Below are 22006 nucleotides of genomic sequence, written 5' to 3'. Positions count from 1 at the left end.
AAAGACCTATGACACCGTGGAAGCCAATATGATTGAAAGGGTAGAAGACCCAAATCCCTGCTTTAGGGTTACGGTAAAACAGCCCCTCCGGTCCTCAGTTTCTTCACCTGTAAAAACCATGATAGAATAGTCGTGATGGTCCATATCTGTCATTCCAGCCTAAGGAAGTGGAGGCAGGAGGATTAGGGGTTCAAGGCTAGCCTCAGCTACATATGAAGCTGGAGGCCAGTGCACCACATGTGAGCCTGTCACACCCTGTCCGCCCCCCCCAACACAATAGAAGAGTTTATGGGATTGAATGAAACCTCGCCTGTGAACATGCTCCCCTGCGGGTTGTCCCGACTCGAAAACCTCCAGCTGAGAGGCCAGTGGGCCATCTGGCCTAGTCATACTTGTTGCATTTCAGGACTTATTTACATGACAACCCAGCTCTCACCGAGCTCTTGAAACCGATCTGAGTAAATCTTTGAGTGGGGGACTCACTGACCTCTCCGACGGAAGATTCTCCAGGGGCTGGGGACACCTTGTTAAAACCTCTGGTTCAGCCCTGCGGTGGTGGCACATGCCTTTAATCCCAGCACTCGGGAGGCAGAGGCAGGCGGATCTCTGTGAGTTCGAGGCCAGCCTGGGCTACCAAGTGAGTTCCAGGAAAGGTGCAAAGCTACACAGAGAAACCCTGTCTCGAAAAACCAAACACACACACACACACACACACACAAAAAAAAAAAAAAAAAACCCTCTGGTTCAGGCTGGAGAGACGGCTCAGAGGTTAAGAGCACCTACTGCTCTTCCAGAGGACCTGAGTTCAATTCCCAGCAACCACATGGTGGCTCACAACCATCTGTAATGAGATCTGGCACCCTCCTCTGTATACATAATAAATAAATAAATCTTAAAAGAAAAAAAAAGACTACTCAAAACCTCTGGTTCAGTGGCTCTCAAAGACAGCCACAGAAGGCACACAACTAAACCTCTCCTGCGGATTCCGGCAAGCACTGTGTTTTGAGAACCATTGCCCTACGCAGCCATTCTGTGAACCACGCTAGGGGTGCCTGAGCCCTGGAGAGACGAGGCTCACTGACGGGGCTCACTGACCGGTGACAACATTCAACACCTCATTTTGTTCTCACACATCCAGCTGCGTAAGGACGAGAGTAGGAGGACAGGGCCTTGGAGGGGGATGTCTGTGAGTCACGAAGAGGAGGGGAATCCGTGGAAGGACATGCTGTCAGTGCTACCTACCCACAGGCTCTGGGGTCTCACGCATGAACGCTATCTTATTGTGGAGCTGCAAGTGAGGAGACGGAGGCCCAAGCCTGCTGGTTCCAGCCATGGCCACCCCGGGCGTCCCCACCTGGGTCTCACACACGAGGTCTCCAGAGTATCTGAGTGGGGTCTCTCCGGAGCTTCACTCTTCCGGGGTGATTCTACCAACAGGCCCTGATGAGGGAAACCTCTCCATCTTCCTTCTCCTCTCTCTCCAACCAGGCTGCTTATCCTTCCTTCACTGGTGTGTGTGCTTGACCCAGGGCCTTGTGCATGCTAAGAGCTGCATCCCCAGCTCCAGGTACTCATTTTCTGCCCGTGATTTTTTAACTCTCAGGCATGTCAGGGGGTCAGATCCGCCTCTATCCCCAGGATCTGGCTGGGCTGTGGGCAGTCCCGTGGAGGAGGGCACAGCTCTCTTCTCGGTGGGCACCTTTACCGGGGACTCCAGGGAAGTCGGGCTGCAGACGACTCTCTGCCTCGGCTTGTCTGCACACACCCCCCTCCAAGCCCCAGTCAGGGGGGTCCCAAGGGGAGGGGGGCTGCCGAGCTGAGAACAGCTAATGAAGCTGCAGCCAATTAACGCCCGGGCCAGGGTTGGGGGCGGATAAAATTAGCAGCCGAGGCTGCAGGAGGGAGCTGGAGGCGGAGGTGGAGAGGGTGGGCAGCTGGCTGGAGGGGGCTCTTGGCTGCCGGCGGCTACCAGCGGCGGCTCTGCCCCGCCCTCCAAACCTGCACCCGTCCGTCCCTTCCCCCATCACCTCATCCCGAGGCTCCCTCCCTCCCGCCCTCATCCGTCTGCAAACTCAGCGCCCACGAAATTAGGAAGGAAAAGGAAGATCGATGACTCCAGATGCCGCCAACACCGTCCCCCTTCCCTCCCAGCCTTCCGCTTCCCTCCAGCCTCGTGGAGCTTAGCGGGTTCCCAGCCCTGTCCCCGCTTCTCCGTCCCATTCGCGGTCTTGAACCTCCTTCTCCCCCTAAGTCTCCCAAATACACGGCCGGAAGTCCCACCTTAGGTCTAACCCCCATCCTGTCCTGCCTCCACTAACACTCACCCACCCGCCTTAGAAAGAGGATCTGCACCTGGGCTGACGTTTACCCATGGGTCGGTCCCTCCCCTCGATCAGGTCTCAAATGGACCCGAGGTGCTGGGCCTGTCGGTCTTTGCCTCGGTTTCCCCAACAGCCGCCAAGGAAGGAGGCCTTGGCTCAGCCTCCACCGGATAAAAACCCACACCTGCCCGCCCCCCACCCCACCCCCTTCCCTGCAAAGGTCTCACACAGGCGAGTATTGGATTTCGCTTTATTTTGTTCCCTTTCCCGTCTGTTTTGGCGTAGAAAAAAGAAAAAAAAAAATATATCACCGAGAGGAAGCGGCCAGAGAGGGCAGGTGGAGCCGGACTGCGGGCGGGCGAGCCGGGGAGGGAGGGAGTGGGGGGCAGAGCGCGGGGCCAGGCAGGGACCCCCTGCTCAGGGTTGTTTTTTTTGCTTCACTGAGGTTTGGAGGGAGAAGGGGGACCGACGTAGGGCGCGCAGGGAGGGAAGGGACGAGATGGGCGTGGAGACTTTGACAGTCTGGCGGGGCGGACGGGGTAAGAAAGGGGGGCCGGGCCAGGCGTCGCTAAACCGCAGGGTGGGCGCAAAGGGGGGACCCCAAGCGGGCCTCCAGGCCCCGCCCACTCTGGGGCTGTGCTCCGGCCCCTCGGGTTTAGACGACCCCAGCCTCGGGGACCCTCGGGGGCCAAAAGGGAGTGGAGACCCGCGCTGGCCAGCGGTCCCGGGGAAAGGCTGTTTTCCTCCACCGGACCCACAGTGGGAGAAGTGGGGGGCGGCGGGGGGGGCAGTCACAGGGACACGGGGTGTGAGTGTGTACAGGGAAGGGTCCCACCTCGGGAGGCTGCAGCCTGGTGGGGAAGCTCGGGGCGGGGGGCGCTCAGGACAGGCAGGGGCGCTATCCAAAGTAGGGGTGCTCGCTCTGGAAGTTATAGTCTGGGCACACCTTCTGCACCAGTTTGTAGTCAAAACTGAGGAAGGAGACGAAGATGCAGATGACTTTGAAGGGCTTGGCGCAGAGCCAGGCGGCCTGGCTCTGCGTGTGCTCGGTGAAGCACACTTGTGACGGGTCGTACAGGCACGGCCGGTGCTTGCGGGCGCGGTTGGTCTTCTCGTACTCCACGTGGCAGTTAAAGGCGCGCGACTCCTTGGCCCCCGGCACGCCCAGCGCGCCCCCGAGGGGCCCGGCCAGGGCGCCCCCCAGGTGGTGGCCCCCCAGCCCCTGCCCCGCCACCCCCAGAGGGGGCCCCAGTCCGGGGAGCACCCCTTCCAGGGCCAGCGTGGATTGCAGAGGGTGGGGGGCGGGCCCGGGCAGCCAGACGCCCCCGAACTCCACCCGCTTGGAAGGCGGCACGATGCTGACGCTCAGGTTACCCAAGCTGGACGAATTGTGGCGGAAGTAGACGCTGAAGGTGCCGTTCACGTGGTCCACGATCTTGCCCGTCACCAGCAGCGAGAACTTGAGGGTGTGCACGCGGAAGTAGAAGTCCCCCCAGCCGAAGATCTTCTTGGCGCGGGCCGCTTTGATGGACGGCTTCCTCTTGGTGCGCGGCGGCGCGGGTCCCGGCTTGGCCAGCGCCCCGGTGTGGTTAGAGGGCCAGGCCCAGCTCCAGGAGCGCGCCGTGCCCAGGCCCTCGGAAGACCCGGGCGCCGGGAGCTCTTGGCTGCGGGCGCCCCCTCCGGCCACCACGGCGGGTCGCAGTTCCAGATACTGCGGCCTTCCGGACTCGGCGATCTGGCCGCCCGCCGCCTGTGTGGGCAGAAAGGGGAGAGAGACGCTAGGCTGGGCCGGCCGCAGCCGGGGCTCAGGGGTGTGTTTGGGGTCGGTCCTTGGAGACCTTGGCCAGCTCTGCCCACGTCACTTCACCTAGGTGTCTGGACCCCTAGCTTTTTATACCTGTGAAAATGACCTGATGGATCCCTGGGTGGACGCAGGGCTCAAAAGACAAAGCCAGCTTTGGTGTGGGTGGGAAAAGGGAGAGACCCTTTCTGGATAGTCGTCTGGCCTTGTGGTGTTCCCAGTGATGGGCCTGACTGTGGCATCCTCAACACCCAGCATCAGGAAAGAGCTGGCTTCTGCAGAGACCAGCTCCTTCCTTCCCGGAGGGGCCTCTAAGAACCAGCTGAGCAGGGAAGACTCCCAGACCACGGGGCCGAATAAAGGGGCACTCCTCCTGTTCCCACCCCTGGGCTTGGAGGACCTGGCGGAGTCACCCTGCCTGCCCACCTTGCTAGCCTGTCTCAGGTGGCGGGGACCTGGGAGACGACGCCACTGATGCCAGTCAGTGCAAGACGGATGGAGAGGCGGGAGCGGCCCGGCCAGGCCTGGGCCATCAATTATCTTGGGGTGTGTGTGGAGGGGGTGGCCGGGAGTGAAGGAGCTGGGAGAGAGCGACAGGAGAGTGAGAAGAAGAAATATGGAGATGCCGCCGCTCCAGCACAGGGAGCCAGCGAGCGAGCGGGAGGGGAGAGGAGCGTGTCAGTGTGTGTCAGTCAGCCGGGGCTAGACACACCACCACGGGGAGCAGGGCCCTGCCTGCCTGCACGTCCCCTGGGAAAGGCAGGTCTGTGTGTGCCTGGGGTGGGGGTTATCCTGAAAGGGATGTGTGTCCATGTGTTCAGTCGGTGACGGCTGTGCGTGCGATTGTGTCGATTCTCTGTGTGTATGTGCCTGTGTGCCTAATGTACATCATCAGCAAGAGGCTCTGTGGGTGTTCCCATCTACTTGTGGCTGCCTGTCGATGGATTGTGTCGATTGATTGTGTATTTGTGCCTGGGTTACCTGGGAGCTGGGGGTGGCGGTGCGGGGGTATGCTTATGTCCCAATCTCTGTGTGTGAAGCTGTGTGTCGATTTGTGTGTGTGTGTGTGTCTGTGTGTGTGTCTGTGTCTGTGCCTGTGTGCAGGGTGGCTGTGTGGTTGTCTAGATATATCATTTTCTCTGTATGAATCCCTGTCACCCGCCCCGTGGGTCGGGGTCTGAGGGGGTGTCTCCACAGTGACAGTGGTCTGTGTTCACACCACAGGAATGAGTGTGCACACGCTGTGTATGGATGCCAGGCATGCTGACTTGCAGGCTGGGAACAGAGGGGGTAAAGGGCCCCCCCCGGAAGCGTGGGTGACCCCTCTGTGTGTATACACCCGAGGGGTCCATACCCCGTGCCCACAGGGGACAAGGATGGCAGAGCTGGGCAGAGCTGGGTTAGACTCCCACTGCCTGGTCTCCGTCCCTCCCTGCAGCACCGCCGAGATCCCAGGTTATTAATGCTGCCGCCACCCGCTCGTCATACATATTTATCGCCCCCCTCATCCCTTCTCCCATCCAGCCCTCCTCCCAACCCAGGTGAGGGGGGCGGGGGGGGGGGTAGTGGTGGTGGCAAGAGTGATTGACTCAGACAGACAAGCTTGATCTGGCATCTGACACCCGGAGGGGACACCTGGGCAGGGCAGGGTGGGGGTGGGGGAGGCAAGGAAGAAGCCCTGGGGGTGGGGGGTGGGACTGAACCCCAGGCAGGGGGTTGGAGGTGGAGGTGGGTGAGGCTTCCAGGAAAGCAAAGTGTGTGGTCTTAACCCTAATCTCTCCCCCTCTGGCCCAAACCTCTCCTATTTCCAGTGAAGTCCGGATTCCCAGCCAGCCCAGCCTTCTCCCCCCGCCCCCCCAAAGCTGCTCCATGCTAGGATGCCAAATGCCTCCAGCTATGACTTCCCGAGACGTCCTAGCACTCTGTGTCCTGCACCCAGCCTGGGACTGCTCAGGGTGGTAGGCTCCATCGTCTCCGTCTCCTCGGAGGAAGGAAGGGGTGGGGTGAAAATGAGGTTTGGCGGGGCAGGGAGAGGTGCCAGGATGTCCCCCCACCTCTGATCCCAGACAAATTGCTGTCTGCTTCTGTGATCCTGGCAAATCCCTGAGCTTTGGTGCCCAGAGCCCCCCCCCCCACTGCTGGAGACAGCTAAGATAAAAGGAAGAGTCGAGTCGGGGGAGGCAGCCGAAGCGACCTTGGGGGTGGGGAGCTCGGACCAGGAGGGGCGCGAGTCTGAGAGGAAACGAGCCGAGAAATGGGAACATGGAATAAAATAAAATAAAATCCTCCCTCTGGCTTCCTTGATCGCTCAGGCTCTCTCTCTCTCTCTCCTTCACTGTTTTTTCATCTCTCTCTCCCCCCCACTCTTTTCTCAATCTCTGTCTCGGTGTCTTCCTCTACTCTGTCTCTAATTTCCAGTTTGGGAGATGCCCCCACCCGGTGACATTTCTGCCTCTCTGATCCTAGCTCTCTCCTTCGGCCCTGGTTGTCAGTCTCCAGCAGTAGATTGGGAGCGGAGGATTGGGGGCGGGCGGGGGGGGGGGGTGACAAGGTGTGGTGAGGGAGCCTCTTTTTGCCAGAGCCCAGCCCAGCCCCCAGTGACGGAGGGCCTGAGTGGGGGTGATGTTGTCCAAAGGAGGGAACACCCCCAACTTGAAAGCTAGTTTAATTAAACTAATTGGGCGCGGTGACATTTGCAGAGGGGAGAGGCTAGCCGGCGGGTTGTCAGCTGGGGTGGGAGGTAGAGGTGTGTGCTGGTTGAGCCTGGGCTTAGAGCAGACTCCTCCAGGCCCGTTCCGGAGGAACACAGCCAGGAACACTTTGCCCCAAGGCAGCGGGCCCACGCACCTGAGGGGGAGTTGAGGCCACCTCCCGATGCTCAGCAAACTCCACCGGGGCGGGGAGGCAGGGGCTCTTTGGGGACAGGACTGCTGGGGGAATCGGGAGGGCGGACCCGGCTGTCAGGGCCCCTCAGTCGCCGCATTGCGGGGTGCACCTCCCCTGGGCCTCCAGAGGAGTCCTTGGCTTCCTCTTCCCTGCGGGTCAGGAGGAGCTTAGGATGGATCAGGGGAGGCCGCAGCACCCCTGTGTTTGGGGGAAGGAACAGTTTAGGCCCGGGGTTGGGGAAGCCAGCAAAGGGGCTAACTGAGTCCTTGTAAGTAGAGGACCGTTGTCACTGCAGTCCGGCTGGCCAGGGTGGGGTGAAGTCTGGCTGGGAGCTGGGTGTGATCAAGGCTGTGGGGGGGTGGGGTGGGGAGTGGGGGGGCAGGGAAGGGGTTGGCTAGGACAGGCAGAGGTGACTACTAGGGCAGAGATGGACTGGGCCTACCTAGGACTGGGTACTGGGCTGGTGGTAGAGATGGGGATGCCACAGGGAGAGACCTGGGGGCCAAGAAGGAAGGGAGGAAACGGTGACTAGGTGTTGGGGTGGAGACTTAGGCGTGGGTGGGCCAGGGACCGGAAGGATGGAGATGGGGTGTGGGAGAGGACAGGCGTGACCAATGACAAACTGGAGACTGGCTGGCATGAGGACGACGGGACAGGGAGACCGTGATGGGGACAGGCTGGGGCAGAGGGGAAAGGAGGCTATGAAGTGGAAACAAGGTTGCTGGTGGAGAGGACCTAGGAGATGGGGTGCGGCTGGGGGGGGGGGAGCCCCGGGGACTGGAACGGGCACTAGGGGACCAGGAAAGTGATAGGACATATGGATGGGGACAGGCGCTTGAGGACAAGTATTCAGAGGAGAAAAAGGCCGCAGGCCGACCTGGGGATCAAGTTTGGGAGGGGGCCCGGGCAAGCGGAGGCACAGGGACCTCTTCAGACGCGACAACCGAGCAGGGATGAGGGCCTGCCCAGCCCGGCGGGGTGGGCTCTGTCCTTGGGCCGGCCGCCCTCTCCCCCCGCAGCCCGCCCCACCCGCCCGCTCGCCCGCCCGCGGCCTGCAGCGCGCAAGGCTCACCGTTATCTGAATTTTGATTTTATTTTATTTTATTTTATTTCCCTGCTTCCTAGAGCCGGCGCGGTCCCCCCGGGAACGGCCGCTCTCCCCCCCCCCCCGCCCCCCGCCCCGCGCCTCACTTTATTATTGCAATAAATGTGCCTATAAAGGCGCCGGCTCCGGGGCGCGGTGGGGGTGGGGGGGGAGCCGCGGAGCGAGCGAGCGGGGATGTAATTTCCCGAAGCCTGAGCCGGAGGGGGAGTGGGCGGGGTGGAGGTGGAGGAGGGGCGGGCGTGGGGAGAAGGGGAGCCTCGCCAATTTCCAGTGCTCAAGGCCGCCCGCCCGCCGCACTCCCACTCCTTACCCCGGTTCCTTTCCCTCCTCCTGTAGTCTGTCCTGGGATCCCCCCTGGAGCTTGAGCCTCGGGCCTCTCCACTGCGACCTGACCCCCCCCCCCCATTAACCCCGGCCCCAGGCCCGCGCCTACACCGACGACTCACAGGGGCTCTCTCCCGGTTCAAAGTTCCCTAGCTCCCTGCCAATCACTCCATCCCTGACCCCTTACCTGCCAGTCTTCCAAGGATTATCTCCCGCCCCTCTCCAAGTGTGGGTCCCTGACCCCCGTGACTCTTCTTGGCTCTCCCTATCACCACCAAATCTCTTCTCTATCTAGCCCAACCGTGACCCTCTGTAAATCCTCCCTTCCAACAGCACCCCTCCCATTCGGGATGTGAGGCTTGGCTGCAAGCTCTGGCCCAAGGGAACTGTCACTGTAGACCACCCCCCCCCCTCCTCCTCCAGTGTCCCTGGCCCAGCTGCGGCCCCTGATTACCGCCCCCAAATCCCAGGCAGCAGCTCTGGGCCCAAGCCCAGGCTGCGCGTGCCTAAGTGGCCCAGCCAGAGATTAGCTAGGGGGCTTTAGGAGGGTATGGAGGTAGGGAGGCTGCTGCGGGGTGGTGGTGGTTGGCACAAGGGTTGTAGCTGGCCTGGGCGGAGAGACTTGCATGGGTCTAATCTCTTCCCTGAGGCAGGAGAGAGCTGAGAGGTCCCCCCAGGCTTCCCCACCCCTGCCCTCCCCCAGCTAATTAGTAATTAGTGATTAGTGATTAGTGACTATTGATCGCCTGCTGTTTCTCCCAGTAGGCAGCTGCGTTGGCAAGGGGTGAGTAAAGAAGGCAGAGAGCAGACAGAAAGGAGTGGAAGACCCTGAAGAGGCCAGGCCCGCCAAGAGGCCAGAGCCCCTGGGGCAGTGGAAGCCCAGAGTGCCAGACCCTGAGAGGAGTCTCAGGAGCCTGGAAGCGAGGAAGCAGAGAGCCTCTGAGGGAAGGTAGGGCTGGCGGTATTGAGCTTTCCCAGATCTGTGCCCACCAGCTCTCCTCTCGGGGCCCGGCTCACCTTTTGCTCACCCCCAACACTGGCATCAAGCTACCCCCGAATGAGGGCACACTCAGGAATGCCACATGTTTACATTCAGGTGTGCGGACACATCCGAGGCTCACAATCCATGCTCACACTCAGCTGGACTCAAAGCCATGAACACACACACACACACACACCACAAATAGACACTCATAAACCCAGACTCACAGGCAAACAACAGATGTGCCCCAGCATGCAAATACATCAGAGACACCCCCCCCGGGGGGGGGCGTCTATACATGTGCACACATCCTGCTCACAAGTCCATCCGAGGACACCTCTCTTCACACAATCTCCCCCTAGGCCAAGTTACACACACTCGCACACCCCACGCCACGTAAGACAGAGATTCTCACATGTCCACAGGCTGGACCAAATGGCAGAGAGGCACTTCCCTGCTGATTCCGACACAGTCACCCACAGCTGCCTGCCGCGATCTCACGATCTCACGGGCAGACAGATCCCATCTCTCATATCCTCATCCTTGCTCTCCCTCAAGTCTCTGCCAGATGTTTCAATTCCCCTTCAGGGGGCAAAGGAAATTAAACCAGATCTGTCCACAGGGGAGTTAATTTGATGGGGGAGAGAGTGGAGACCGTGGGGGGGTGGGGAGGGGGATCAGGGCATGGGTATCTCTCCCTCCTCTATGACCCCAGGCCTTCACGCGCTGTGGATTTGGACCTGATCCTCTCCTGCAGCCTTCCTGGGGTGAAACCAGGACCTCAGGTTCAAAGGAAGCTCCCACCAGAGGTAGCAATTTTCACACAGTGGGCGCCCCCACCTCCCCAGCTTCCACCCTATCAAGGTCACTAGGCAGGCGGGCTTGGGAGAGTCAGAGGGCTCTCCTAGCTCGCTGGGGTGCTCTCCACCCTACTGCAGTTGTTGAGGACACCCCCAGGGGTTTTTAGAGAATGATTTGCTTCTTCTGGACGCTCTTAATTAGGGGCTGGCGACGGAGGTCCAAGAGTGATGGCTATGGAGCCACCTGCTTGCCCTTAAACTAGGTAGGTCATAGTTGGGAACGGAAGAAGTTGGGGGGCCAGGGTCTAGACCACCCTGTGGATCACATCCCAAGGCACTGTGGACAGGCAGCCGGCACACAGACGTTCACTCTGGGCCCCCGGTGCTGAACACCAATCCTGGGTTCCCTGGACACATGCTAGCACCCAGGGGCCGGTGGGTGTGAAAGCCACACACTCCACCACGGCATGCAGGACCACACCATGTATATATGAGCTGACGATGATTTCAAGTACAGAGGCCGGTAGGATGAGATCTGGGCCCTTTTCAGCCTTTGGGTCTTCGCCCTCCCCCCACCCCCCAAAAAAACCCGGAAAAGAGTCAGTGAAGAAGGGTGGGGGCAGGGAGGAGGTGGAAGGAGAGACCCCCCTTCCAGACAGCCCCCCATCCACCGGGCGCGAAAGGGGGGTGTGTCTGTGAGGTTGTGCAGGGGAGATGGCGTCTCCGCGGGAAATGGGATGGGGGACTGTAGCCAAGTTCGGCCCTGCTGGTGTGGGTCGGTGTGAGCGCGTGTGCCTGGGCCGTGCATGCTCGGATCGCCGAGCCTACCTGGCATCGCGACAAGTAAGGAGAAGAGAAATGGCAAGGTAGGGAGAGGGTGAGGGGTGGAAGGACAGACAGAGAGGGAGGCTAGGCTCACACCCTCTGGCTTGTCTGTCTGTCTCGCACTCCTTTCCCTGTCTGGCGCACTCACTCCTCGCGGGTCGCGCTTCGTCCCCTCCCCCACGTCGCGCCTGGAGCCGATCGGAGCCCGGGGGTGGGGTGGGGGGAGCCTGCACCCCGCACCCCCTGCTAACCCTCAGCCAACTTGCCGCTGGGCGTGTGCCAGTCCCGAAGCGGGCAGTCTGTCTGTCCGCGTCCCCCCACGACGCACAAAGTTGGGACGCTTAGTGCTGGGGGCGGGGCGGACGCACCCGAGCCCCTTGGCACACGCGGGGGATGGTGGGGGGGGTGTCTCCGCACCCGGGACCCCCGTGCCTCGGCTCTGCCACCCTTACCTTCCTAAGGAGCCACGGACCAAAGAGCAAGAGGAGCCATTCCGGGAGCAGCCGCATCTTCCCGGGCGGGCGGGCGAGCGGGTCGGCGGGTCGGGCAGGGCGGGTCCCGGGTCCGGCGGGCGGGACTGGGTGCAGGCGGTGCAGGCGGCGGCGGGAGCGGGCGGTGCAGGCGGCGGGAGCGGGCGGCTCGGCCCGCGGACTGAGCGCCGAGCGGAGCGGAGCGGCGGCGCTGGGGGCGGGGCGCGGGCGGGGGAGAAAGTTGGGTCCGAGTCGGGCGGGCGGGAGGGGCGGGGCTCCGCGGTGCTCCAATCCCGGCCGCGCCCCGCGCGCCCCCTCCCGCCCAGCTGGGGCCACAGAAGGTGACTTTCACCGCGACACGCCCCGGACACGCCCCTGGCTCAGGTGTGAAGCCGGAGAGGGTCGGAGGGGCTTGGGGTGGGTGGGTGGGATGGGAGGTGGGGTGGGGAGGGGAGCGGCACCCCAAAGATGCCAGGCAGGTCTGGGCGCAGGGTGAGGGCTGGGACTGCCTGGGCGTGGGGCTCCCGGCTCGGGACTGTGCGCGCCAAGGGGGGCGTCGTGGAACAGGGGTCCCGCCAAGCTCGGCGGCGGTGGCGGGCGCGGCAGGACCAGGCTCCTGCGGAAATCCGGGGGGGCGGAGGGGTCCCCTCTGTGCTCCAGGCCCAGGTGGGTCCCGTGCAGAGGGCGGGACAGGGGCCGGGGAGGTGAGGGCTGGCGGGGCCTCGGGCGGCTACCACGGCGCGTGGCGCTGACGGGGATGGATGGGCGCCCCGCGGCTCATTCGGCCCGGAGATGAGAATCATTGATCACGGACGGAAACCCCATCACGTCTGTCAATAGGGCTGACAAACGGCGCCCGCCGCCCCGCCCCCGCCCCACCGCACCTCTGCGGCCTCGGGACCCCTTGGCTAGACCGGCTCTTTTCAAGTTTGCCCCTGGCTGGCCCCGCACGGCTGACCCTTGCCCAGCCCAGGGCAGCCTCCCGTGGGGGCTGGGCAGGAAGTCCTCAGTGCCGTCCGCCCAGCCCCCTGGTGCCGTCCCGGCTTCCACTCCCAGCTCTTCTCATCCTGTCCCCGCCATCTATCCCTGTCCTTGTCTCTGTCCCCAGCTCGGTCTCTGCTCGCATCCTCGGGCTGTTTCTTCATCCGTTCCCTCCTCCCGCCGGTCTCTCTGCCCTGCCCGGGGAGTCTTCAGCTGTCAGCTGTTGCTATGCGCCGCTGCGGCGGGCGGGCGGCGGAGTCTGAGGTGGTAGCATGACCAACACCTAGACAGCAAGAGACAGGGACGAGCAGAGAGGAGGAGACAGGCCCACACCCCAAGGTGGGTCTCCAGGCGCACACCACGCTCACAGCAGCCTGAATGTGCAGTGAGTGCACACAGAGCAAAACACACTCACACGCAGGCCGGCACACACAGGGACACACAGGCACACTCAGATGGACACACATGATGTGCACATACAGGAGCATACAGAGATCTGCACAAACAGCTAGGGATGCAAAGCACTCTTTTGCCTTGACAGAGGCAAACATCCACAGAGCTGGACACACACACACACCAAAATACACACACACACACACCACAATACACATACCACATACACACACACACACACACCACACACACCACATACACACATAGATCACACCACACATGCCACACACAGACAACATCTCACACACACCACACCGTACACACACCACATACACACACACCACATACACACACCACATACACACACACACACACAGATCACACCACACATGCCACATAAGACCACATCACCGTACACACACACACACACACACAGACCACAACACACACACACACACACACACACACAGACCACAACACACAGAAGACAGGCCCAAGAATATGAAAAGGACAGACAGCCACCTATAGGATGTGACAGACACCGAAGAGAGGGTCAGGGAAAGGTCAGGGTGCTGAGGGGACGAGGCTGACCTAGTGACGCCCAAGGAGACAAAAACCAGGAAGCAGCGATTGGCCGCAGAAGGAGGAAGGGCAGGACCACCGAGTCAGGAGCCAGGCCCCAACCAGAATTCGGGGCTGGTCCAAAGCCCGGCCTGCTTTAGTACTGGATGAAGGCAAAGGGTGGTCCCATGCCTCAGGTGCCCCGGACAGAAACCCTCGGCCAAAGTCTCCATCTTTAGGGGACCAGACCCCCCATCACCATCACTGTTCTAGCTAATCTCGGGTCATCTGATCCTCTCGGAGACGACATGCACACACACACACACACACACACACACACACACACACACACACGTGCACACTGCTTATCTGGGTCTTGGCCTCTGTTCCCTAGAATCTCCGTCTGTCAATCTACCTTTCACTTGGTTTCTACCCCGCTATGTGTATCTGTTCGGTATCTTTTTGGTTCTTGAGACCCCCCTCCCATTTTCTGGCTAGATTGCTGGGAGACTGCTCCAGGTGGACCCTTCTGGTCCTGGCCGGCGGAGGGAGGGAGGGAGGGAGGGAGGGAGGGAGGGCGGGCGCTAACCAAGGGGTGTGCTTTCTAAGCCGCAGCTGGGGGCCATCTCGCTCTACCCAGGATCTTGAGGTGACAGGCAGAGAATCAGTGGCTCCCGGGGGGCTCCAGATGCAGGCTGGCAGGAGGAGGGGCCTGGGAGGTGGGGGGGCTGCTGTTGGGGAAGGGGGTGGGAAAAGCAGACTCTGGGGGAGGAAAGGAAGATGGCTGACAGAGGGTGGATGGGTCAGCATAGAATCGCCTCAGGGAAGGAAGTGAGAGGATGGGCTAGGGTCCGCGGCAGGTGCATAATTAGTGTGTTGAGCTTGAGGAGAAGCCGAGCTGCCGCCGGAGTGTATATGCCATATGCCACCTGGTGGCCAGAAGGAGCCCAAGCCTATCACTTCAGGATCAACAAGGACACCCCCCCACACACACACACACTCCCCCGCTCCCCCCCCCCCCCGCCGGGTTGCTCATCCCAGGGCCCTAGGGAGTCTAAGGAAGCTAGGAAGGTCTCAGAGCAGGCTTTGGGGATAAAGTTGGAGATGATGGTCTTGAGGATGAGGGAAAAAAAATAGTCTTGCTTCTGGACGTGGCATCTATCCATAAACTCCCCCAAGGGAGGAAGCTGGGGAAAATGCCCTGGGGAAGCTGAGCCAGTGTGGGCCAGGCATGAGAAGCAAGGCTGCTCCTTTGGGAGGCGTTGTGTGCGCTGCTGTTGGGGGCACAGGGTCCCAACCCTCCTCCCTCAGTCCTGGACAGCGCAAAGCTGTATAACCTTCTGCAAGAGCGTCAGTCCCCTTTGAGAGAGGTCCAAGGAGATCTGGAATAACTTAGAAAGCATCAGTCCTTTCCTGGTCAACTCCTGGAACGGCCCCAGCATTTACTGGAGGCTGGTGGGCAAACACACTCCTTCACTCTAGCCCCCTCCCCTAATTCAGGTTTTTAATTGAAAAATAAAAGTGATTCTGTGTGTGTGTGTGTGTGCCAAAGTGTATACATGGAGGTCAGAGAACAATTTTATGGAGCTGGTTTTTGCTCACTCTTCCATGGGTTCCAAGATCAGACTTGGTCATCAGGCTTGCAGAGCGAGGGCTCTCTCCCCACGGTAGCATCCTCCTGGCCTTACAGCCATGGTTTCACTCATGGCTTCACCATAGAGTGAGATGTCAACATTTCAGAGGGAGCTGAGAGCAGAGAGCTGTAGCCGACCATCCTGAAGGTCTGGAAAGCCTTCACGACCCAATGCCCTCATTTCTTCTGGCGTGGGGGGACTGTGGGGGACAGGTGCACGGTGAAAGGGGGTCAGATCTCCAGGTCGGCGTGCTGGGGCCGGGGGAACACCAGATCCAACCACCATAAGCTACAGGCTCAAGGTCACACACCAAGAGAAAACAGTTCCTCCTGCCATAGAGAGGCTGGAGGACGGCGTGAGGCTGGAGACGGTGACCTCAGGGTTCTCAGGCTGGCCTCCAGCACGCAGCAAGGCTCCCTCTGGCGGCTGAGCAAGCGAACAGCGCTCACACTAGCAGGTACCAGACACAGTGGCTTTTTTTTTTTTCTTTCTTTTTTTTTTTCTTTTTTTCTTTTTTACAATTTTATTTATAACAATATCTGTGTTATTTAGTTGTAAAGGAATTCAGCAAAAATTATTAAAACGTTCACGTCCCCAAAATGGGGCTGCCCGCTTGCCCTTCCTTGGTATACCCCACCTCTTCCTGGTCCTCGGGAGCAGAAGCTGGGGGACAGTTACCAAAGAATGTGTACAGCCTTAGGAGCCACAGTGGGCCAGCACTGGAGGGGGAGGGCCTGTCTGGAGGGAACACTGAGCAAGGCCATCTCAGAGGTGCCCAAAAGTGGGAGCCAGGGCCTGGGCGGACGTCCCTCAAGGAAGGACTCCGTTCTTCCTACCTCACAAAGCCAAATCTTCCAGACAGGGTCGGCGGGGGACTCCACCTCCCCAGAACTAACCCCCAGAGAGCTGAGGAGGGGAAACCTGGGACGAGAGGCCCTGACATGTGTCTGGTAGGGAACGGAGGTGGGCTCCTTCATACCTCTGAGCCACAGGGCTCTCCCTGCCCCCTCAAGGCAGCGTGGGGTGGGGGGTGGGGGGATGCTGAGGAGCAGGAAGGAGAATGGAAGAGATAATACTGTGCTCGCTTGCTCACTCACATATAAAAAGTAATTCCTTCATTTTTACATTTGTACATCCGGCAGGGCCGGGGGAGGGCTGGCTGGGGGAGGGGGGCTCATTGAAGGACTCGGCTGGCAGGGGCTTTTCTGGGGACGTCCGTTGGGGGCAGAGGGTCCTATGCCAAGGGGTCCCCTATCTCGTCCTCAGGTCCCCGGCCCAGGAGTTCTCGCTTCTCATCCGTGCTGGCCAGGGAGTGGCGGCTGCCGTGACCCCCCATGTAGAGCGTGGCATACACCGGGTTGGTGAAGTTGGTAGGCTGTAAACATGACGTTCAGAGGGTTAGGATCCCCTTAGCTGCCACTGCCGGGCCGTCACTCAGGACAACACGTTTGGGTGTCCTGCCCACCCCCCGCCCTTGGACCCCGGAAGCCCCTTCAGTGGCCTCCGGTCTACCTTGTCAGGGTCAAGGGCAAAATCGGCATCCAGGAGGCCCCCGACATCGTCGGGCTCTCCACCTTCGTACATCTTGTAGGTGGGGTTCCCGATTTCCACATTCATGGCCCCATTGGTCATGCGCTGGTGCTGGAAGCCCTTGGCCCTGGGGAGAGGCAGCAGTCAGGGGACAGTGGCGCCGGCGGAGGGGGCGGTAAAACCACAGAATTTTCCAGACTCCCAGGGGCTCACCCTCGGACTCGCCGCTTGTACCAGAACACCACGCCGGCCACCAGCAGCAGCAGCAGCAGCAACAGCAGAGGGATCAGGATGGAGGCCATATCTGGAGACGGACGTCAGAGTCTGAGGCACAGGGAATGGGGGCGGGGAGGGGGGCCCACCAAGCTCTCGCTGGTCGTCCTCCGTCGTCCCCCCCACCCCCGCCACTTACGTCCAGGCTGTTGTTGACTGATGACCTGGTCCTCGCAGCGGGGTCCTGTCAGATGGGGTGGGCACCTGCAGGCAGGAAAGTAAAGCTGAGTGGTCGGGCATCACCTCCGCGCAGCCACAGGGGCCCGGATGGTTCTCGGGCTCGGGTTGGAGGGAGAGGGGCAGCCCGGCCCTGGTGAGGCTCAGGCCCGACTCACTGGCACTCAGGCATCATCTTGCTGTTCATGGTACAGGAACCACCATTGCTACAGTGGTCGACGCAGGTCAGGCAACTGGGGGCGACCCGGCCATCCGTGCAGCTGCGGGAAGGAATCAGAGTCCGGAGCTGGGGCTGGCAGGTGCCTGTGACCCTAGGACAGGGCCGGGGGGGGGGGGGGGGGGCAGGGCAGGGGTGCGCAGTTGTGACCGGGCTCCACTCACTTGCAAGTGACGTCTCCGGTCTGTTTGTTGACCACGCAGGCTCCCTGGAGACAGCGGCTGCACTTGTTCACCTCACACTTGGGTCCCTCAAAGTAGACCGTGCAGCGACATTGTCGGGAGCCGTTGGCCGCCATCTGACAGGTGCCGAAGTTCTCACAGTAGCCCGAGCACTGCCCTGCGGTTGGGGACGGAGAGAAAGCGCCCCAAACCCTACCTTCGTAAGGGTCCACCGTGCAGGGGTAAGGAACCCCCCCCCCCAGGACCTAGGGGTGACTCCCTCCCTCCTCCTGAGCGCCCCCTGCCCCGTCCCAGGACACAAGGACGGCCCTGAGCATTCAGACAGCGCATTCATCTCGTTGAATAATCCCGCTGCCCGGAGGCTCCCGACACCAGGGAGGTGTGCCAACGTGGTGGGCAGCACCCCCAGCCTGGGCACGGCTCATCTGCCTAGGGCTTCTTCCCTCCTCTCAGCCTGCCCCCCCGCCCCCCCCCCCCGGGGCCGGGCTGCTTCACTCACGGTACTGGCAGCGGTCACCCAGGAAGCCAGGGAGACATCGGCACTGGGGCTGGTTGCCCTGGTTGACGGTGCAGGTGCTGTTGTTGGCACAGTAACCCGCACACACCTGCTGGGTGCATTTGGGGCCCGTGAAGCCTGTGGGGCACCGGCACGTGGGCATGCCTGAGGGGAGAGGTTTGTGAGTGGGACGGGGTCCCGGGAACCACCTGGGCCTGTAACGGAGCTGGGAGAGGGACCCCCCCCCCCCCCCCCGGGAAGCAGCGACCCGAAGGAGTGGGTGCAGGGGGCGGGGGCGGGGTGGTGGTGGGAAGGAGCGGTCCTGGTCGGGGCATACCAGACGGGGAAGCCGCACAGGTACCGCCGTTTTGGCAGTATTCCCAGCACTGGTCCAGCTCACACTTGTCCCCGGTGTAGCGGGGCTGGCAGCGGCACTTGGGCTGCCTCCGGGCGTTGAGGAAGCAGCTGCCGCCATTGAGGCACTGTAGGGTGCAGGTCCCAGGCCGTGGGGCTGTGAGCGGGGCAGAGGATTGGGGTCAAGGGTCCGGGGAGCCGGAGGCTCTAGGGCAAAGATCCCAGGGTGCCCGGGGAAAGGGGTGTGCCGCGCCTACCGTCTGGAGGGGGTGTTGGAGAGGGCACGGGCACACATGTGCCGTTGTCCAGTCTCTTCCCGTTGGGACAGATACAGACAGGCCCGCTGGGGCTCAGCAGACACAGCCACTCACATTTCTTCCGGTCGCAGGGGTTGGTCACTGCGGGGGTGTGGAAGGGGGGGGGGGTAGATGTCGGGCAGGGCTGCTCCCGAGCCCTGTGTGGGTCTAGAACGAGCCCTTTCCCACCCCGGGGGTCGCGCCCTTCCACACCCCGGGGGTTTCCCCCTCGGCCGCACCTTCTGGCTGCTTGTGCTGATGGTAGAGGACCACGTCGGAGGCGTGGCTCAGGCCCCCAGTCAGGTTGATCAAGGGGCTGTGTCCAAACTTGTGGATCTTGAAGACGCGGTTATTGATGTAAGTGACACCATAAATGTAGTCTTCGAACACATCGATGCTGAAGGGGTGACTTAGGCCTGGGGGTGGGGGCGGTGGGGGGGGCGCGTTAGATCAAGATGGTGTCCAGGCCCTGGACTCACTAAGACACTTGGCTCTGTCTGCCTAGGCAGCACAAGATGCCACACATCCAAACCAACAATCCCCGCCCCTGCAGCTGGCAAAAGGTCTCATCACCCCAAGACCCCAGGGGTCACAGGAGACTTTTCCACCCCTGCTGACTCCACACCCCTTAGTACTGGTAGAATGAATGAATGGGCTGGGGCTGGGGGGGGCAGGCTACGGGAGGGCGGGAGGCCTGATGGTGGGCAGGGTTCGGGTCCGAGGCCGCCCTCTCACCGCGCTTGCTGTCCGCAGCCACGATGGGGTCTGTGCCGTTGAGGCGGATGCTGCCGATGACCGAAAGTTTGGCATCTGCCCAGTACAGCCGTTCATTGTGGTAATCCACGGCCAAGCCTGGGGTGAGAGGAGGCGGTGAGGGCCGGCCTCTGCCACGCCAGGCTGGGTGCAGAGAATAGCTAGCGCTGATTCTGTCTGGTGTCCAGGGCGGCACCACCTCGCTCACGGGATCTCTCCCAGTCACCCATCTGGAAACCGCTCCCACGGCCCTCAGCCCGATCTGGTGGAAACGGCCCTGCCCCACGGCCCTCGATTCTGGGCGACTTTTGAAGCAGCTGTGACCAGAGCCTGCCCCTCCCACGCCCTACCCCTGCGCCCCGGGGACCTGTGGGCCACTGAATGTTGTCCTGCACGAGGGTCTCTCGAAGGGTCCCGTCCATCGCCGCCGTTTCGATCTTGGGATGGTTCCCCCAGTCTGACCAGTACATGGTACTAAGGAGGGAGAAGGGAGAGCCGGATTGGTCTCCAGGGCCGAGGAAAAGGCCAAAGGAAACAGCGCCTGACCTGGCTGGACGCTGCCGGGCTATGGGAGGAGGATGCCTGCCCTCTTCACACCGAGACCCAGGAGACAACTTCGGACCCGGGCTAACATCATCTACTCTAACTGCAGTAGGCTGGGGCAGAGCGGGCCCCTGGAGAGCACCCAGCTCTTGGCTGCACATGAGAGCCGGTCAAGAGGTCAGCCACTCAGCTGTGAGTCCCCAGCCCTGGCTTGAGGAGGGCCAGGGCTGCAGCAGCCTAGAATCCTGCCGTCTCTGTCGCCTGTGGACGCGGGGCCTGTCTTAAGGGCTTCCTGACACCAGCCCCAACACCTCCCCCCGGGACCCTTGCCCACCCCCTCAGTGGGTCCACCACGATGGCATGGGGCTCATCAATCATGCCCGAGATGAGTGTCTTGCGGTTCTCGCCCTTCATTTGCGCCACCTCAATCACGTCTCGGCCAGAGTCGGTCCAGTACACATTCCCGGCCACCCAGTCGATGGCAATCCCCCTCGGCATCTTCAGCCCTGAAATCTAAGTGAGGTCACATATTCAGAGATCACCATCTTTCCCCCGAGTCTGGCAGCCCGTTCTGGTCTGTCACCCCTGACTAACACGGCTCCCACCATGGTTTTTCTTTGGACTAGGTCTCTCTCACAGCTCAGGCTGATCTGGAACTCTCTGTGTAGCCCAGGCTGACCCTTCATCTTTTAGTGTCCCTTCCTCTGCTACTCATACAGCGGGAGTTACAGGCATCTTTGCATGTTTTTCAAGTTAATCCTCACTTTAAAAAAAAGGTTATGGGGTGGGGTAGGGACAACGAGATGGCTCAGTGGATTAAAGGTGCTTGCTGCTAAGCCTGGATGACCTGAGTTCAAATCCCTGGGACTCATATGGTAGAAGCAGAGAAATAACTCCTGTGACTTCTACATGTGCACCATGGCATGTACATGTGATATACACACAGGTACACACATACATTAAAAAAAAAAAAGCAAAAAACCACAGTCTATGAAGCGGGGAGTGTAGTTCACTGGTAAAGTACCTGCCTAGCACACGTGAGGTCCTAGCACTAAAAACCCAAGCAACCAGATATAAAGAAGCTTCTAAGACTAGGTGTCATTTATTTGTCATTATTGTTATTATATTTTCATCACCGTTGCTCGGGATCAAACCTAGGGCTTCACACATTCTACCAATGAACTCTACGTAAATCTAGGATGGGTATGATTCATTTTATTGATAACGTGAGGCCCCAAGTAGCTGAGCAAGTTGGCCAGGACTGACATGGAGTGACAAGCAGGAATCCGAGTGTCAGTCTGTCCTGGTGTCCCCTGCTGCCATGTGGCAGGGCCAACTGCCGATAGTTCTTCCTGGCTGTCCCTCACAGGCCACCCTGACAGGCTCCGCCAGCTCCCACCCAATCTGACAGGCTGGGCACTTACATTGAGGTGCGTGACGCCCCGGTCCAGCTGTCTCCGGTGACGGTTGGAAGTCGTAGGAGGTGCAGCCGGCGGCAGGCTCCGATAGGAAATTGTGCCCGTGTGCCAGTTAGTCCAGTAGACGCGGCCGGCCTTGACATGGACATCCATGGCGTCTATGCGGACGCTCTCGTCCCCCTGGAAGGCCTGCTCGTAGGCCGAGTGGGGGTGCCCGGGGAACAAGCTGCGGATCTCGTTGTCATCCGCAATGTATAGGACCTGGTACTCGGAGCCTGCCAGAGTCAGAGACCACCTGTCAGGTGGGCTTGAGAGGGAGAGGCAGAGAGAGGCAAGAGCCCTGGGCCCGAGTTCGATCCCTGGAGAAAGACGACCTCCAGCCAAGACCCTGCCAGTCCACAGCAGCCGCCCAGCTAATCAAACCGTTTGTCCTCGACAGGGGTGTTTCTCGTGCTGGTGCGACTAACACCGGGCCTGAGGACTCTAACTGTGCCCCAAGCTGATAACAGAATGCCCAGGTCCTTTAGAAGTCCGCCCTTGCGCCTCACTTCCCTACCCGGCAGTTCCGGGAATCCTGCCTTGTGGTCTCTGGGCAGCATCAGCTGCTGAGAGGGCACAGGCACGTGAGTCCTCTAGGGGTGTGTATGTACACGCCCATGTGCGTGCATGGTGCGGTGCCTTGTC

General features: G+C 60.9%; 2 protein-coding genes across 2 annotated transcripts in view; both read right to left on the bottom strand.

Annotated features, from left to right (window-relative positions):
• Positions 1-2557: 2557 nt before the first annotated feature.
• On the bottom strand, positions 2558-11694 carry Nxph4 (neurexophilin 4). The gene is made up of 2 exons (XM_006973275.4): positions 11497-11694; positions 2558-4071 (listed from the first exon to the last, which is right to left on the bottom strand). Exons 1-2 carry the CDS (start codon positions 11551-11553, stop codon positions 3220-3222), a joined length of 909 nt encoding a protein of 302 aa, XP_006973337.1. The 5' UTR covers positions 11554-11694; the 3' UTR covers positions 2558-3219.
• Positions 11695-16176: 4482 nt separating this feature from the next.
• Positions 16177-22006, bottom strand: part of Lrp1 (LDL receptor related protein 1) — an 84198-nt gene continuing 78368 nt past the window's right edge. The window contains exons 76-89 of the mRNA XM_076554084.1: positions 21329-21597; positions 20239-20417; positions 19729-19835; positions 19344-19460; positions 18848-19024; positions 18570-18710; positions 18296-18469; positions 17962-18123; positions 17445-17619; positions 17222-17323; positions 17026-17090; positions 16827-16917; positions 16596-16740; positions 16177-16458 (exon numbers count right to left, since the gene is read on the bottom strand). Coding sequence (XP_076410199.1) covers positions 16318-16458; positions 16596-16740; positions 16827-16917; positions 17026-17090; positions 17222-17323; positions 17445-17619; positions 17962-18123; positions 18296-18469; positions 18570-18710; positions 18848-19024; positions 19344-19460; positions 19729-19835; positions 20239-20417; positions 21329-21597 — 2045 coding nt within the window. The 3' untranslated portion in view covers positions 16177-16317. The remainder of the gene's footprint in view (positions 16459-16595; positions 16741-16826; positions 16918-17025; positions 17091-17221; positions 17324-17444; positions 17620-17961; positions 18124-18295; positions 18470-18569; positions 18711-18847; positions 19025-19343; positions 19461-19728; positions 19836-20238; positions 20418-21328; positions 21598-22006) is intronic.

This window comes from Peromyscus maniculatus, chromosome 18 (genome assembly GCF_049852395.1).
Source record: "Peromyscus maniculatus bairdii isolate BWxNUB_F1_BW_parent chromosome 18, HU_Pman_BW_mat_3.1, whole genome shotgun sequence".
In the NCBI taxonomy this organism is placed as follows: Eukaryota; Metazoa; Chordata; class Mammalia; order Rodentia; family Cricetidae; genus Peromyscus; species Peromyscus maniculatus.
The sequence above is the reverse complement of the archived record's forward strand: the minus strand, read 5'-3'. Positions and strand labels throughout refer to the sequence as shown.

Excerpts from the sequence above, each read along its gene's own strand:
- Nxph4 (XM_006973275.4), bottom strand. The coding sequence starts at position 11,553 with ATGCGGCTGCTCCCGGAATGGCTCCTCTTGCTCTTTGGTCCGTGGCTC. Across the intron at positions 4,072-11,496 it reads GTCCGTGGCTCCTTAGGAAG|GCGGCGGGCGGCCAGATCGC; the intron begins GTAAGGGTGGCA and ends CTGCCCACACAG.